The 17,738-nt window shown below is 46.1% G+C and overlaps 1 protein-coding gene across 1 annotated transcript in view; it reads left to right on the forward strand.

The window, feature by feature from the left end:
* FRMD4A (FERM domain containing 4A) overlaps positions 1 to 17,738 on the forward strand; it is a 333,243-nt gene that overhangs the window by 222,615 nt on the left and 92,890 nt on the right. Inside the window, exons 8-11 of the mRNA XM_026454815.1 lie at positions 5,474 to 5,557; positions 12,730 to 12,795; positions 13,064 to 13,121; positions 15,394 to 15,480. Of these exons, the coding sequence (XP_026310600.1) occupies positions 5,474 to 5,557; positions 12,730 to 12,795; positions 13,064 to 13,121; positions 15,394 to 15,480 (295 nt within the window). The remainder of the gene's footprint in view (positions 1 to 5,473; positions 5,558 to 12,729; positions 12,796 to 13,063; positions 13,122 to 15,393; positions 15,481 to 17,738) is intronic.

Genomic DNA, 17,738 nt, shown 5'->3' on the forward strand with positions numbered 1-17,738 from the left:
GTTGTAACCTCTACTTCACCTTGGTTTACCCAAAAAAAAGGAGGAGGAAGGAAGGAAAGGGAAATGAAAGATTGTTTCCTGCATGATTTCTTAAAGATCAGCAAAGATAACTTCCCTCATTAATCTGTCTCAGTTTTCTAGGTCCATTGTATGATCAAATAAAGGAACACAGAGCCACATATGCGTATCTAGAACTTTAGGATCTCAATGTTTACGAGTTCAGAACTTGGCAGGATTTAGGCAGGTAATTCAGGGCTTGTACCCATACCCTGGGCAGGGCCTAAGGCAGCACCTGGAATTAAACACATTGACACCTCCCACAAAAAACATGGATGTGCCCAACAAGTGGGCTCAAATAGAAAGGTCCATCATTCCCTCGTGCAAAAAGATGAAGTTTGCAGCCAGATGGGTTAAGAAATGTTTCTTAGAGCTTTTTGAATTTTGGAATTGTGATAATCGATTAAGGACCTGCAATACTCTACTTATGAAATATCCCACCCCCGAGAACTTGACCTTCATGATCTGCTCATAAAATATGGAGGAGTTAGGCCAACGCTAGCATTATATTACTCTTTCTGAATTGCAGGCTGTTGCTTTCTATTAAGCTAGCATCACATTCTGGGTTTTGTGCTCTGCTGTTTTTGTACCAGTGCAGACAGAAACAACTGGTTTTAGGAAGAATTCTTTCACACTAAGCCTACTCTATTCGCCCCAAGTTTCTCCCACAAATTACATACATCTCATTTGACCCAAGGAGAGTTTCTTGAAAAAGTTATTTCCAGGTTTTTTAAAGAAAAGCAAACACATTGTGGATTTTGCTCATCCTTCCCTCTCAGTTTTAATTTTTGCTCTCTCCACTTTGTGGTATCTTCGTTAAATTTGTTGTGGTTCACTGTGGCAAATTCTCTATTTGATATATTGCTAGAAATCTTTGTTTTTCCCCAGTAGATCATTCTAACTTTCCTTGTTTTATGAGGAGTATAGGCTATAGAAGACAGGCACATCATCTGAAAAAAACAAAACAAACAAACAAAAAAACCACTAAATCGAAGGCCAGTACAGCATTGATACCACATTTATCCTGGCAACATTCATAACTGCCGGAGAGTTTTTAATAAAAGCTGCTTAATATTAAAGATAAGAAGACTTAAATGTTATTCTCAGTTTAGCAACTGGCTCTTCAAGAGACCTTTTTGCATTTTTCTTTTTCTTTTCTATTCTTTTTGTTTTTGAGACAGGGTCTCCCTCTGTTGCCCAGGCTGGAGAACAGTGGCATGATCATACTCACTGTAATGTCAGACTCCTGGGCTCAAGCAGTCCTCCCACTTCAGCCTCCCAAACAGCTGGGACTACAAGTGCAAACCACTACACCTGGCTATTTTTTATATTTTTATTTTTGTAGAGATGGAGTCTCGCTATGTTGCCCAGGCTGGTCTCAAACTCCTGGGCTCAAGCAGTCCTCCCACCTTGGCCTCCCAAAGTGCTGGAATTACAAGCATGAGTCACCACATCCAGCTCTTTTTTGCATTTTTCTAAAAATGGAATGCAGCCACAATGAACTGTCTTAAGTTGTTTTATAAGTTGGCATTTATCACATGCCATGAACTCTGGGGAAAACGTGGAAGTGGAAGACATTGAGGGAGGAAGCTGTGAACTTCTAGAACATTCGTTAGGCCACAGCCTTGCAAGTCTCTGGGGGTAGAGTGACCAAGTTTCCCGTTAGGGGAGCTTTCTGATTTTCAGCCACAGAGTTTGGCTGGATTGACAGGGCTAGACACCCCTAAGTTATTGCAGATGTTTATAAACAGCAGAAAAGCAAACAGAACATTTCTACAGATTTGTCCTCAGGGAAGGATGAAAGGCCATGGATCCCTTCCAGAATATAATGGATTTAGATGGGCTTCACGCCTTGGTGATTTCTTGTTAGATTTTTTTGTGTGTAACCTTGCCCTGGAGCAGAGCTAGAGAACCCACTGCAGGCTTCAGCGAGGAAATCAAACCTGTGGCTGTCATCAGGGCAACTTGTTTGCCAACAAGCAAGGGTTTGGTGGGTAAAACGATCCCTTCCTCCTGGAGCTCCTTCCTTCCCCAAATACACTTTCGATGTGATGGGTGTGAGTAAACCCAAACTCAAGTTTCAACTCCTTCAGGGAGCCACTAATTGCCTTTCTCATGGTTTCATCCAATAAAGTTGATCTGAGAACAGTGCCTTTCACATTGAAGCCAGCTGTCTGTGTGCTGATGGACCAATAAATCAAATCCCTTTTCTCAGGGAACTTACCGTGAAGCCAGGAGAGAAGAGCCGGAAATTCATCAGTGTGGGCCCTCACGCGTTTGGTGAATTGAATATTTGCTGAAACTATGCCTTTATAGCATGCGCGTAAAAATTATCGACTGTGCTGGGGATTGGAATTGAATTTTCCTGAACACTAGGAGTTTACCCGTTTGAAAACCACCAGGGGCTGTCCTGCTGTCTGCCTCCTGGATCAAACCCAGGAGAGGCTGAACCCTCTTAGCCTGGCATTAAAGTTTCACAATTCTCTGCCTGACCTGCCCTTTTCATCGTATTGCTCCTGACATTCCACTTACTCTGATGGATTTCTTCAGTTCATGTGGCCCCCATGTCTGTCTGTGTTCCACTTGGGATAAAAGTGATATTCCTATCCTTTTCTTCATGCATGGCCTCCCCCAAAGCCAGTCTTACATCAGAGCCCAGGGGGGCCATTATTTCCTCTGAGCTTTCATGTCTGTTGTTTGGATTGACATGATCACACATCACCCCTGTGGTCAGTGAGCTTTGTAGGTGTTCCTCTCGCTTTCCCAACTAAATCGTAGGCACCTTCTGGTTAAGGACCATATCTCATCATTTTGTATATCCTCTACAATTCTTTCCACGTAATAGCAGGGGCTTCCTAAACACCTTCAGCTTATTGATCATCAATTGATCTGTCCTGGCCTTACCATTTACATTCTAACAGTTCAAGTACTTGGATGGATTGATTCAAACAGTTACACTTTGAGCTTTTCCCTCTAGTTGGTCATATGAAGCCAGGATTCACCAACACCCCTGGCCATGGTCTTTGTCTTTCTTTCTCTCTTTCTCTCTTTCTTTCTTTCTCTTTCTTTCTTTCCTTCCTTCCTTCTTCCTTCTTTCCTTTCCCTTCCTTTCCCTTCCTTTCCTTTGCTTTCCTTTCCTTTCCTTCTCTTTCTCTCTCTTCTTCTCTCCTCTCTTTCTCTCTCTCTCTTTCTTTCTCTTTCTCTCTTTCTTTCTCTCTCTCTCTTTCTCTTTTCTTTTCTTTCTTGATAGGGTCTCCCTCTGTTACCCAGGCTGGAGTTCAGTGTTGCCGTCACAGCTTACTGTAGCCTCATCCCGAGTAACTAGGACTACAGGCATGCATCACTGTGCATGGCTGATTTTTGTAATTTTTGTAGAGACAGAGTCCCACTATGTTGCCCAAGCTGATCTTGAACTCCTGGACTGAAGTGAACCTCCCACTTCGGCCCCCCCAGATGCTGAGATTATAGGCATGAGCCACCACGCCTGGCCTCGTTCTTTCTTAAGGCAACAGAAAAATGCTTTTTCTGGGAGTGCTCTAATGTCACCAAACCTCCACGTGTTTCTTTATCAGCACACACAGACGTAATGTAGTGATGTATTGGTGTGGTTTTGCCCAGTGGTACTGGGCATCCATTGATGATGCTGCTCATTGCACTGCCCTTGGCTGTATTTCTTGCCAGGGACACAGGGAACAATGTATCCTCCAGTTAACAGCATGGGTGCTGGAGTGTCCACCATCCAAGCACCTGAGGAATTCCCCTCTATGGCTGCGGTATTCCTTCCTTCCTTCAGAGTTATACCTTGTTTCATTCCTTTTTAGCAATGAAAAACATTGCTAAAAATGAAAAACATTGCTAAAAATGAAAAACATTGCTAAAAATGAAACAGTTGGACCTGTTTCATTCCTTTATAGATGGCACTGCCCAGTGTCCTGGTGGCCAGTATTTGCCTTGGTTAGTATAAGCAACCTCGAAGCTGCTCACATAGCCCAAGTCAGAACTGCGAATCGAAGGCAGAACTCTCCTACATGTGCCTTTGCAACCCCGGCTAAGGCTTCCAAGGCTCTTTGGTGGACCAGGATAGGGAAACGCTCTTTCAATATCAAAACTGTCCCAAAGTGGCTGCCGCTTGTTACTCCAGAGGTAGTAGGTGGGTGCAGACGCCACAGATGGTCCAGCCCAGAGGGGATGCAGACCTGCTGAGTGTCTAGGGAGGAGTCAGGCACCTGAAGAAGGCTGGTTAAGCTAGGGGAGTTTAAAGCATCTTCCAAACCTAAGCATGTGTGAGTCTACGGGGAAAAGAATTTCTGATTTCAGGACAAGATGCATAAAACCACCTGATGGTACAGGTTGAGTCTCCCTCATCCCAAATGCTTGGGAGCAGAAGTGTTTCAGATTTCTTTCAGGTTTTGAAATATTTGTGTTATATGCCAACTGGGGTTGAGCATCCTCAAATCTAAAAATCCAACATCCAAAGTGCTCCAATAAGCGTTTCCTTTGAGCGTCATGTTGGCACTCAAAATGTTGCAGATTTTGGCACATTTCTGATTTGGGATTTTGGGATATGGGATGCTTAGCCTGGCCCAGACAATGCAGTTCACACTTTCTAAGTAGTTTCTGAGCCTCCTCAAAAGCAAAAGTTAAGGTTGAGTCTCCCTAATCTGAAAATCCGAACTCCAACATGCTCGAAACTCTGCAACTTTTAGAGTGCTGACATGACGCTCAAAGGAAATGCTCATTGGAGCCCTTCGGATTTCAGATGCTCAGGGTTTGTGAGGCTCAACCAGTAAGTATATAAATGCAACTAGTCAAACATCTGAAAAAAAACCTGGAATCGGAAACGCTTTTGCTCCCAAGCATTTCAGATAAAGGAGACGCCATCAGCATTTATGTGTCATATTTCAGAAAACAGTTTCCAGCATGTGGTCAACGTAAGCCATGAAAACCAGTTTTGTGTATTAGCAGAGCAAACGCTCTTACGGAGACAGCAGGCCATTGCCCATTCTCCGAGCAATGTGAGCCGAACGGCGGGGTTCTGGGGAGCTTCTCCTAAGATCCTGCCCTAGGGGACCCCTGGGGACCCTTCTTCTCCCCGAATTCCTGCTGAGGGCTGCTCAGGGGCGTTCACTCTGTGCCGCTCTGTGAGAGCAGGGTTTGGGAAGACACCCCTGGCCATCTGGAGGTGTTTTGCTCTGCTTTCTGCACCGTGAAAGGTGGTTACTGGGCTTGGCGTGTTCTGCCTTCGTTTACATCTGAATTACGGAAATAAAAAGAGAGCGCCCCTTCCTCGCACTGCTTTTGATTAACAGGGAAGCAGATGCGGGGTCTCTCAGACAAGGCAGCGGCCCAAGCAGCATGAGAGAGTGCGGTTATGTCCTCAGAGGGTGAGTGCATTTCTGGCCATTGTCTCTTTCAGCAACGAAGTTGTGAGGAGTGACTTGAAGAAGCTGCCAGCCCTTCCCACCCAAGCCCTGAAGGAGCACCCTTCCCTGGCCTACTGGTAAGACCCCTGGAGTCTTCCCCAGGAGCGAGCCCCTCTCGGAGTGCGAGGGGACACAGGACAACTGAATATACCCTCCCTCCACCAGCTCCCACGTGCCAGCCTGGACTCACAGCTGTATGAAGTACCTTGTGTCTTCATGAAATCATTTTCTGCATTTATTCATTTTTTTAAATTAATTAATTAATTTTTTTTTTTTTGGAAACAGATCTCGCTCTGTTACCCAGGCTGGAGTGCAGTGGCATGATCTCAGCTCATTGCAGCCTGTGCCTCAAGCGATTCTCTTGCCTCGGCCTCCTGAGTAGCTGGGATTACAGGCACACACTACCACACCTGGCCAATTTTTGTATTTTTAGTAGAGACAGGGTTTCACCATGTTGGCCAGGCTGGTCTCGAACTCCTGGCCTCACTCAGGTTATCTGGCCGCCTCGGCCTCCCGAAGTGCTGGGATTACAGGCGTGAGCCACCACACCCCACCTGTTTTCTGCATTTACTTAAGTGAAGCATTGTGTGTGAGACCTCTCCTTTTTTGTTTCTCCTCTTTTTTTTTTTTTTTTTTTTTTAATTTTCAAAAAGAATACCTTCTAAAATTTCACTTTGGAAGCTTTGCCACCTTCAAGAGCCTTTCATGTGCTGCTAGAGTTTCATTTTGGAATACCTGTCATTCGATGACAGCATGTCGAGGTTTGAGACGTGGGAGAATCACAGGACTTTTTTCTTTCAGAAGAGAGAGATTGATTCTTTTATTTCCCCTCGATGTTTCATATCTCCTGATGTAGCCACTATGTAACATTATGCCGTAGCTCATCTGTCGGGCCCTAAATGACTGATTTTGAATGATTCAAGCATTTGAAAGGCTCTCATATTGTGGTTTGGGCCACAGTTGGGCAGGGCTTGCATTCCTGGATAATGTTTTGAAATCCCACTGGCTTCCTAAGCCCTGGCCACTGCCCTTTGATAACTGCAATACCACTCTCTGATGTTCCTTCTGATTCCCTAACAGAAATCATTGCAACTCCTTTTATTTAAAAGCAAAACAAAAAGCACAGACCAAGTCAATTCTAATAAACTACAACACGTGACTTGTGTCAGTGCTTTTGATGACAGTTTCTGAAATATACGGATTATGAGCATTTCATCTTGTCTGGACACTTATCCAGGCAGTGACCTAGTTGTTCATTGATTTGGGTGGCTAAGAGATTCCTTTGGCTGGGGTGGGGCATGTCTTGATGCAGGGTTCATTAGCAGCATTAAACTCTGGCTCATAATTCCAGCACTTTGGAAGGGCGAGGCGGGCAGATCACGAGGTCAGGAGATGGAGACCATCCTGGCCAACATGATGAAACCCTGTCTCTACTAAAAATACAAAAAAATTAGCTGGACGTGGTGGCACGTGCCTGTAGTCCCAGCTACTTGGGAGGCTGAGGCAGGAGAATCACTTGAACTCAGGAGTTGGACGTTGCAGTGAAGCAAGATTGTGCCACCGCACTCCAGCCTGGTGACAGAGTGAGACTCCATCTCAAACAAAATAAAACAACAACAAAAAAAAACAAACTCTGGCTCCCGAATCACATCTCTCTGAGAGACCACATCGCTAGGGAGCTGGTGCCCAGGCCCGAGGCTGTGAGCTCCCTTCCATGTCTGGCATCCCTAATTTCATCTCTCTGAGCTGTTTTATTGCCACTCCTCTTTTGGAAACATAAATGTAAATAGATAATGACTTTCTCTAATTATAACCTGCCCCCAAAGAGCAAAATCTGTTTAACCTGCAGGGATTTTGCACATATCAGTTTCGAAATGTTGAGACTTGCAATCCGAACGCCCAAAAATCATGGTCCCTTTTCCATGTTCACGGACCCTATTACCCACCTCCCTAATTCCTTGTGCCGCTGGGACTCATCCCTCTGTAGCCTCCTGGCTGTTCACTTCCAAAAATCCAATGGTCAAGGCCCCGAGGGTGTGAGCAGGTAACTAGAGAGGACCAGGGAGGAATCTCTTCGCCTCTGAGACCCGTCCTGTGGTGTGTCCATCAGTCATCCATCCATTCCTTTCCAAACCTAGAACACCGCTATACACATCTGAGAGTTTTGAATTTCTTCTCTCCTCCCTGTGTCTCTGGATTTTTCCTTCACCTTCTCCATTATCTGCTCTGTGCTCACACATGATTACTAACCCAGAGGCACCTCACCCTTCACACACACGCTCTCTGTCTCTTCTCTGTATAAACATCTTCACCTATAGCTGGCTTGGCAGAACATCCCACACCATCATGACCAGGCCAGCACTTTCCCTGAGACTCCTTCAGACCCATAAGTGCCCAAGCCAGTGTTAAATGTCCCGAGAGGGTGGCAGGATGGGGGAGCCACGTGCTACTCAGTCAGCATCACAACCCAGACGATGTATAAAAGTCAATGACAGGGACCCTCCTGACTACTCCCTGCTGAAAAACAACCACCACAACCACAACAGATTCTTTCACCTCATTTCACTGTGGTTGGCTACTTGGTGTTGGCTCTAATATTTCAACCTTATTTATATGGACTTTGAGTCTTATTGATACATAATAGTTGTGCATATTTTTCATGTATTTATACTCTGATATCTGTACATAATGTGCGGTGATCACATCAGGGTAACTGGGCTATCCATCACCTCCAACGTTTATCTTTTCTTTGTGTTGGGAACATTACAAATCTTCACTTGTGGCTACTTTGACATATGCAACAAATGATTGTTAAGTATAATTTCCCTACTGTACTATCAAATACTAGAACATATTCCTTCTATCTAACTGTATTTTTGTACCCCTATGTATAGATAGATTTTTAAAAAGCAAAGCCCCAAGGAGAGGGATAAGCGCTGTCCCTGCTTCGTACAGATAGAGAATGAAGAGAGAGCAGGTGCACACGGCTTGTTCGCTGCTTTTCCCTCTGGGTCTCAGAATCAACACTCAGCAAGGTCAACCAGGACCCCTCACCGGTGGGGGAGACCTTTTTACCCCCTCATCACAGTTGCCCAGAGTGTCAAGTTCCCCTGATCATTCCTGAACTAAGGAGGGGTACTCACCATTCTTCGGGGGCTCTCCTGCCCCTTCTGGAGTTCGCACTTTGGATGGGCAACCTGCAGGCTGCAGCCTGGTGACCAAGGCAGTGGGTCTTAGCATCCCAGCCAAGCCTCTGCAGTGACTAGCCAGGTAGCTTTCATCAGTTTCTCCTCTGCAAAATGGGATGACACACACCAACCTACTTCAGACAGTAATTAAGAGAGGAAATACATAGTCACATCATGTCATTAAAAAGCAGTGAAAGCAGCATAATAATGCTGAGTCATGGTGCAAGAAGCCTTTCTGTTAATTCTCCCCGCACATTTAACAAGCATGGACTTTTGACACCATGCAATTTCCCTGTTGAGGAGGCAACTGAGGCAGAAAGTTAGAATGATGTGCCCAGGGCCACAGAACAAGGAGGGATCAGTACCTTGACATGGATTCTCCCTCGCAGGCCTCGTTTATAATGCTGGACCACCTGACCACCCCTACCACCTCAATGAGGTATGCAGGGACATCTTTTTTCACACCAAAACCACTGAGCACAGCAGGCCAGCAGCTGCTCTGAGACAGGGAACCATATATCACCATCCCTATTTCCCCTTCCATCACCCATGCATTTCCTGTACCCCCTTGTCTGCAGAGAGGTCATTTGACTTAATAATATGACCCAGCCAGTGACCCGGGCACAGGCAGCTTTGGTCATTTGCCTTTTTCCTCCATGTAACCCTGAGTCATCCAGACAGTGCTTACTCTGCTTCCTGGATTTCTGCTAGTTACCCCCTTGAGTCCCTGCTACAAATCTAGGGTCTGGGAAAATTGTCTGCAAAACTCAGAGCACTTAAGCCCTCTGGAAAGTTCCAGAGCAGCAGTGGGGACAGGTTGGGAGCAGAATAGGTTCTTGGTAAGGATTGAGCCTGTTATTCCAGGATGAGCCCACCATGTTTAAGGGGGCAAAACGAGAAGGAAAAACTGAGGATGGAGAAGGCAACTATTGTGGCTTCACAGATGGTCTCAGAGAGCAAGAGTTACAGGGCAAACAGGGGGTGGCGAAGATTTCTGCAGCTGTCAGCCACCCAGAACCCTGTGGTCAGGACATGTAGTGGTTAAACAGCGGCGTGGCTTTCTGACAGTGGTTTTGACTTTCTTTCACTGGTGTTTCTCCTGAGCCTTCTGTGTGTTCGTGGCTACAGTGCTATGTTGACTTGTACCTCCTCAACTCACCCCAGGGACCCTCTCTCCCTAGAGCTGCAAAGGAAAAAGGCCCCTATCTACACCGAGTTGCTTGACCCTGGATCTAGGAGTCAACCTCACAAAACCCCAGATCACATGGTAGGAAACACGCCAAGGCAGCTGTTGATTTAGTGAGTGGGATGGAAAGAAGTGGAGCCGCCAAACTTCCTGATGCAGTTCTGCAGGTTTCATGAGGCTGGGCCTGCCCTTGGGGAGCATGCTTTTCGAGAATTGTTCATCAGGAGATGACTTTGTCACACTTGACATAGAACTTCCTCGGCACGTGGGAGCCAAGGAGAGAGATGGCTGGGTCTGCCCCTTTCCGAATAGAGGATGCCCAGATCCCACGGAAGTGACGCTCCAACTGAGGCAAGGGCCCCTGGATCTGGCTGGTCCTTATTCTGGGTATTCATAAAGACCTTCTTTATCAAGACTGCTCACTGTCCTCTATGCATCAAATTCCAGAATATTAAAATTAAAAGATACTAGTTGGAGGTTAAGGTAGTCATTGAAAGAGAAATAAATGACTCACAAAGACTAGGTGATGAATGTGTAGAACCTGTTACCCCAACGCTGGCCTTGCTAAACATGCAAACAGAAAAAGGTGGGTAAAAGAAGGCTTTAGGTAGATCCTGGGGTGATGAATAATAGATAATAGGGCTGGGTGTAGTGGCTCACACCTGTAACCCCAGCACTTCGGGAGGCCGAGGTGGGCAGATCATTTGAGGTCAGGAGTTTGAGACCAGCCCAGCCAATGTGGTGAAACCTCATCTCTACTAAAAATACAAAAATTAGCCGGGCGTGGTGGTGCACACCTGTAATCCCAGCTACTCGGGAGACTGAGGCAGGAGAATTACTTGAACCCAGGAGATGGAGTTTGCAGTGAGTCAGGATCATGCCACTGCACTCCAGCCTGGGCGAGAGAGCGAAACCCTGTCTTGAAAATAATAATAATAGATAATAAAGATCCACTATTGAGATCTCAAGGGTATATCCCTGGAATCACCTCCCCTCACGGAGCTTCAATGGAGGACAGGGAGGGTGAAGAGGAGTAAGACAGGAGAGTGAGAACTGAGGTTCCAAAGCTCTGGGGCCAGACCAGGGAGGCCGAGGTGTCTGGACTCCACACCTCAGCAGGTGGGGGTGGGGCTTTCTGCCTGCACCTGCTTCCCTCGGATTCCCAAGGTTGGCTCTGCCCATCTGAAGGCAGGGGTTGGAGCGGCCATATCTCCTACCCCATGGGCATCAGAGTCACTTCTCAGGAGGCGGGCTTGCCACTGCCGCCAAGGAGCCACCTAACCTTTTGTTATATTAGAACTAGGATTTCAGCTGGGCGCAGTGGCTCATGCCTATAATCCCAGCACTTGGGGAGGCAGGGGTGGGCAGATGACCTGAGGCCCGGAGTTTGAGACCAGCCTGGCCAACATGCAAAACCCCATCTCTACTAAAAATACAAAAATTAGCGAGGTGTGGTGACACACACCTGTAATCCCAGCTGCTCAGGAGGCCGAGGCACAAGGATTGCTTGAAACTGGGAGGCGGAGGTTGCAGTGAGCCAAGATCATGCCACAGCATTCCAATCTGGGTGACAAGGGAGACTGCGTCTCAAAAACAAAAAAAAAAAAAACTAAGATTTCGAAAAGGGAGGGAGTGCCTGTCTAATTCTGGTAGCTGGTTTGCTGTTGTTCTCCAAGTGTTCCTATGGAGCTTTTGTTGCCTCATGGTTCATATTAACCAGGCCCAAATTCCAGAACATTCCATCCTCCTGGAAAGCCTTCCATCCCTGACTACGCATTCAGAGCAGATAGGCTGTGGGCATGTGGTTAAGGTCAATGCCTGCCATCCCTCCATGAGGCCCTGTGTGGACAAGATGAGGATAAGAAGGACCCCAGAGAGTTCAGCCCGGGCATCCACGTGTCATCTCTGCTGTCTGCTTCCTCTTATTCTCTTGGTACCATTGCTTCCAAGGAGCTGATCCCAAAACCTGGGCTCCAGTCTTTTTGTTCCTTTGTTTTTTGTTTTTGAGCCAGGGTCTCACTCTGTCACCCAGGCTGGAATGCAGTGGTGCAATCTTAGCTCACTGCAACCTTGACCTCCTGGGCTCAAGCAATCCTCCCAACAGCTAGTCCCAACTAGCTGGGACTACAGGCACACTCCACCATGCCTGGCTCATTTTTGTATTTTTATGCAGAGACAAGGTCTCACTGTGTTGCCCAGGCTGGTCTCAAACTCCTGGGCTCAAGCGATCCACCCACCTCAGCCTCCCTAAACATTGGGATTACAGGGGTGACCCACTGCACCCAGCCTGAGCTCCGATCTTATATTTTTTGATTAGAAATCCAAGATAAGCCAGTCATGGTGGCTCATGCCTGTAATCCCAGCACATTGGGAGGCCAAGGTGGGCAGATCACTTGAGGTCAGGAGTTTGAGACCAGCCTGGCCAACATGATGAAACCCTGTCTCTACTAAAAATACAAAAATCAGTCGGGCATGGTGGCATGCACCTGTAGTCCCATTTACTCGGGAGGCTGAGGCACGAGAATCACTTGAACTCAGGAGGTGGAGGTTGCAGTGAACCAAGATTACACCGTTGCACTCTAGCCAGGGTGACAGAGCGAGACTCCGTCTCAAAAACAAAACCAAAAAAAATCCAAAACAAAGAGAATATAAGTTCTTTAAGGAGAAAACAGACTATTTTTTAAGTAAATCTACGTCCAAATAGACAGCCCTCAGACTGAGTTTGGAAATGCCACTCCAGGACAAATCATTTTTCCAGGAGCTATTGGTGCCCTGGAGCTTCTTAGGAGATGGGGCTGAGAAATATCTTACTGGCAGGAAGCTTGGCTGTTGACTTAGGGACTCTGATAACAGCATTCTTTTCTTCTAATTGCAGTGAAGACAGAGTTATTGAGCACTACAAGAAACTGAACGGTCAGACAAGAGGTCAAGCAATCGTGAAGTAAGTGGCCCCTTCCCAGCTTGCATGGGGACGGTGTTTCTGTGTGTTAATATATCGTATGTCAGAATTGTTCAGTTCCTCTCCAAAGACATATCTGTGAGTGGGGGGTGTATGTTGCAATTTAATTTTCAAGTAAATAATCACTCCGAGAACTTTATCACATACACATACACAAATATATATATATGATACCAGATCTGCTGAATAACTAGCCTTGTGTGCATTGTGTGTGTGTGTGTGTTTATGTATCTTCGTATTGTCGTTCCAGCTACATGAGCATCGTGGAGTCTCTCCCAACCTACGGGGTTCACTATTATGCAGTGAAGGTGAGTGCACTCATTTGGTGAAGGTTGCCAAAGCTCCCCTAAACAAACAAATCAAAACTTCTCATTATATGTTTTTTTCGTTTTTCTTTTCTTTTCTTTTTTTTTCTTTTTGAGATGGAGTCTCCCTCTGTCACCCAGGCTGGAGTGCAGTGGCACGATCTCAGCTCACTGCAACTTCCACCTCCCGGGTTCAAGCGATTCTCCTACCTAAGCCTCCCAAGTAGCTGGGATTACAGGCACCTGCCGCCACACCCAGCTCATTTTTGTATATTTAGTAGAGACGGGGTTTCGCCATGTTGACCAGGCTGGTCTTGAACTCCTGACCTCAGGTGATCTACCTGCCTTGGCCTCCCAAAGTGCTGAGATTACAGGCGTGAGCCACTGCGCCCGGCCCTCATTATTTTTTTCTTTATAACTCCTGGTGGGAATGGAGGTCCCAAAGGACTTGGTCAGGAAGATTGCATGCTGGGGAAAGACAATTTCCAATACAGGAAACTTCACCCAGTCTTTCAACTTGCCATTTCTTTGTCAGCCCTAGAACTTAACAGAAAGGCTGTCTCTGATATATATGCTTTCTGCCTTCCAAGAAAACTTCAAAACTGTGCTCTTTCAGTTTGGTAAAGACTTGGGATTTTCAAAGTGCCAAAGGAGTATGGGTGTTTGGCACTTAGAACCTGAAAGCATAAGCAATGGCTTAGCTACTTACTTGGAAAAGAGCACGAATCCGGGAAGCCTGGCCCAGCTGCATCAGGCTCCCTGTCCGGGGCCCTTGTGATCTCACTGATGCCGTTTTATGGTGTGATGACAGCTCTTACCTGGTCAATCTGCTGTTGCAGTGGCACTGGGTTTCCTCTCGTTCTGTTCTCTGAAACCGTTGCAGTGCGCACAGCTACTTCCCAGAGGCAGGGGTTTAATACGAGGATTTTATACCTCCTTTAAAGATTTTTTTAAGAAATCATATACCCTGAAGCTTGAAAAGAAATTTCAAAATGTATCTCTTTTGCCTTTTATCTTTTTGCTCATCTTGAAATAACTCACGCCCCACAAATATTTCAAAACCATGATGTGCCAGTTTTGATTTTTCCAGACACCCACTATGAGGGTGTATTAGGTTTTTTAGAAACTTGGCAATTAGGGCATAGCTAGGGAAAAGCTGCTTGATATGCTCATTATAAAATCCTAGTTTCTGAGGGCTCTAATTAACTCAGAATCATCCTATTTGAATATAGAATTGCAACTTACACTCAGGTGACAAGAGGTCTCTGTTAATAAATGGTGGGGGGTGGGCAGGTGCAGTGGCTCATGCCTGTAATCCCAGCACTTTGGGAGGCCGAGACGGGTGGATCACTTGAGGTCAGGAGTTTGAGACCAGCCTGGCCAACATGGTGAAACCCCATCTCTACTAAAAATACAAAAAATTAGCCAGACGTGGTGGTACGTGCCTGTAATTCCAGCTACTCGGAAGGCTGAGGTGGGCGAATTCCGTGAACCTGGGAGGCAGAGGTTGCAGTGAGCCAAGATTGTGCCAGTGCACTCCAGCCTGGGTGACACAGTGAGACTCCATCTCAAAAAAAAAAAAAAAAAGCAATAAACGGACTTGGTATTTCTAATTCAGTCCTAAGACTGTTTCGGCTTCCGTTTTGCTACCCTGTCCAACAGCATGAGTTCTGAAACCCTGCCTGGCACCCAGCTGTCATCTTGGGTGAGCAGGACCTCAGGGTGACAACTTCCGATCTGTGTTTCCCGGGTCTGGGGAAGGTCCTGGGTAAAGCTGGGCCAACTCTTTGCTGTGATTTGTTGTGAAAATGAGAGGAGTCACTTTCCATAGTCTCCACGGCTCCTCTGGCTCTGACCATCGATGATAGTTTCTCAGCCCAGAAGGTCCTTTTATTAGGTGTGACATCTCACCGATTTTCAGCTGTGGTGAGAGGGCGTCCCAGCATGGAATGCCTAAATTCTTAGAAGGAAAAAAAAAAAGAGAGAGAGAGCAGGGCATTCACTCCTTATATATAAAGGGAAAGGATCTCGGCTGTCCAGCTGATTAGCAGAGCCAGGCCCCCAGCCCCGACATTTGCCATGTCACCCTCTTCATATAACAGAGCATCCTTCAATGATGGGCGCATCTGTTAAGAAACAAAGTAGACAGGTGGGCTCCATCCCTTCCCAGGAAATGGCACTTTCCCTCGCCTGCCCCCGAGCCAGGAAATCTCCCCTTAGTGTGTGTTTACTTCCTCCAGCCCCATATTCACCCGAACGTTTTTTGATATCGTAGGACAAGCAGGGCATACCATGGTGGCTGGGCCTGAGCTACAAAGGGATCTTCCAGTATGACTACCACGATAAAGTGAAGCCAAGAAAGGTAAGGGCGGTCTCCTGCGTGGCTTTAAGGCCTCTCAGATCCGGAGAAGAACAGGTGTAAAGGTCTGTTCTACGTGGCTAAGGCCATGCAGCCTAAAGGCTCACCAATCCCCTGCCAATTTTAGTGTATGCAAATTACTCCACAGCAATCCCATCTGAGTTCCCGGGTAAATCGGTTTTCATTCTTTCCTCCCTGTCTCTGAGGAAACCTAAGCTGTTATAATTACTTACGGTGAGACGACTGGCTCAGTTCTCCCCAGAGCAGATAGGCAAAGAGACTTTTGAGGGACAGTCGTGTTCCTTAATTTCGGGCGGGGCCGTATTCTTTGGGAAAATGATGTAACACCAGTCAGAGTTCTCCCAAAGGTTTCTGGGACAGGAATCAGGGCAGGGGGGAGAGCTGAAAGAAGAGATTGCAGGTCAAAAAGAGCTGAAAGGTTGGGCACACTGGCTCACGCCTGTAATCCCAGCACTTTGGGAGCCCGAGGCGGGCGGATCGCTTAAGACCAGGAGTTCTAACCAGCCTGGCCAACATGATAGAACCCTTTCTCTACTAAAAATACAAAAATTAGCTGGGCATGGTGGTGCATGCCTATAATCCCAGCTACTTGGGAGGCTGAGACATGAAAATCACTGGAGCCCGGGAGGTGGAGGTTGTAGTGAGCTGAGATTGCCCTGCTATGCTCCAGCCTGGCTGACAGAGCAAGACTCTGTCTCAGAACAAAAAAAGAAAAAGCTGAAAAATAAGAGAGAGAGGGGTTCCTGGAAATCCAGCACATATTTTCTGGCTCAATAAAGGTGATCAGAAAATAAGATTATTTACTGAAGAGGGAGAGAAACAAAGAATGGTTTGCAAAGTGCTTGTAAACCCAAAATGGAATGTTTGAAAGGGATACAGCATTTGAATTTTCTCTGTTTTCATTTACACACACTTTTCAGACCTGAACAAATTGGAAAATTATAATGGAAAAATATCTTAGAGGCAAGTGCTGTCATTCAGATCGCCTGGCGGAGAATAACAGAGAGACGGTATGCAGTTCAAACCCTGAAATACAAGTTAAAAACCTATGAAAACCACACTTGCTTTAGCAGAGAGAAAGCAATATTGGGCCATTAAGTCATTCCAGATTGCTTTCCAAGCTGTTTTATCCACGAATAGGATTGAAACCCACACTACATATGTGAGCGGATTGTAGGCTCTCCAGTTAACATCTGTCCTTGGCCAACTTCTTTATTAAATTGATAGAAGAAAAAATGTTCCCATGTTGGGAGGATTTTCACTCCATTGATCAGTAAGGTGGTTAAGTTCTAAGAAAAGATGTTGAGCAAATGGTGGGGGAATTACTGACGGGGAACAATTTAGGAAGAACCTGGCTCTTTAGTGGGTGGAGGGAGTGTTGTTTTGCGGCTATCTCCAAATCCTTTCCTTATCCATTTAAATGCAACAAGAAATTAACTGGATCCTCTGTTCTTACCTTTTCTGACTTTGTTTTCCTCGATTGTGGAATCTATACCTCTTCCTCCCTTTATTTTTCTTCCTGTTTTCCCTGTGCCTTTTTCCCACATGGCCTTTTTAATTTTCTGTGCCTTTTCTTCCTGAGTTCTCTCTTCCCGCTTTCTTTTTAGAACGACCATTCTCTTTTTGGTTTTTTTGTTTGTTTGTTTGTTTGTTTGTTTGTTTGTTTGTTTGAGACAGAGTCTCGCTCTGTCTCCCAGGCTGGAGTGCAGTGGCATGCTCTTGACTCACTGCAACCTTTGCTTCCCGGGTTCAAGCGATTCTCATGCCTCAGCCTCCCCAATAGCTGGATTACAGGCACCCGCCACCATGCCTGGCTGATTTTTGTATTTTTAGTAGAGATGGGGTTTCACCATGTTGGCCAGGCCTGTCTCAAACTCCTGACCTCAAGTGATCTGCCCTCCTCAGTCTCCCAAAGTGCTGGGATTACAGGTATGAGCCCCCGCACCTGGCCTGACTTTTCTCTTTTCAACCTGCCTGACTGTTTTTGCTGCTTGCAAAAGTCAAGAATACTCCCGAAAGCCTTTAACAAAATTCTGGCTGCAATACATTGAGCTCTGTCTTGCCCATAGTGGCAGAAGACCAAGGCCGATGTGCATCATTGAGATCTACAGCAGAGATCATTAAAATCCAGCGGTTGAAATCTCTTCTCCCTCTAAGATTTTTAGAAGACATGCTAACAAGCATTCATACTTGTTTGGTTCAATTTATTAAAATTTTTAAGCTTTATTTCTCTGATTAAG

This window comes from Piliocolobus tephrosceles, chromosome 9 (genome assembly GCF_002776525.5).
Source record: "Piliocolobus tephrosceles isolate RC106 chromosome 9, ASM277652v3, whole genome shotgun sequence".
NCBI lineage: Eukaryota > Metazoa > Chordata > Mammalia > Primates > Cercopithecidae > Piliocolobus > Piliocolobus tephrosceles.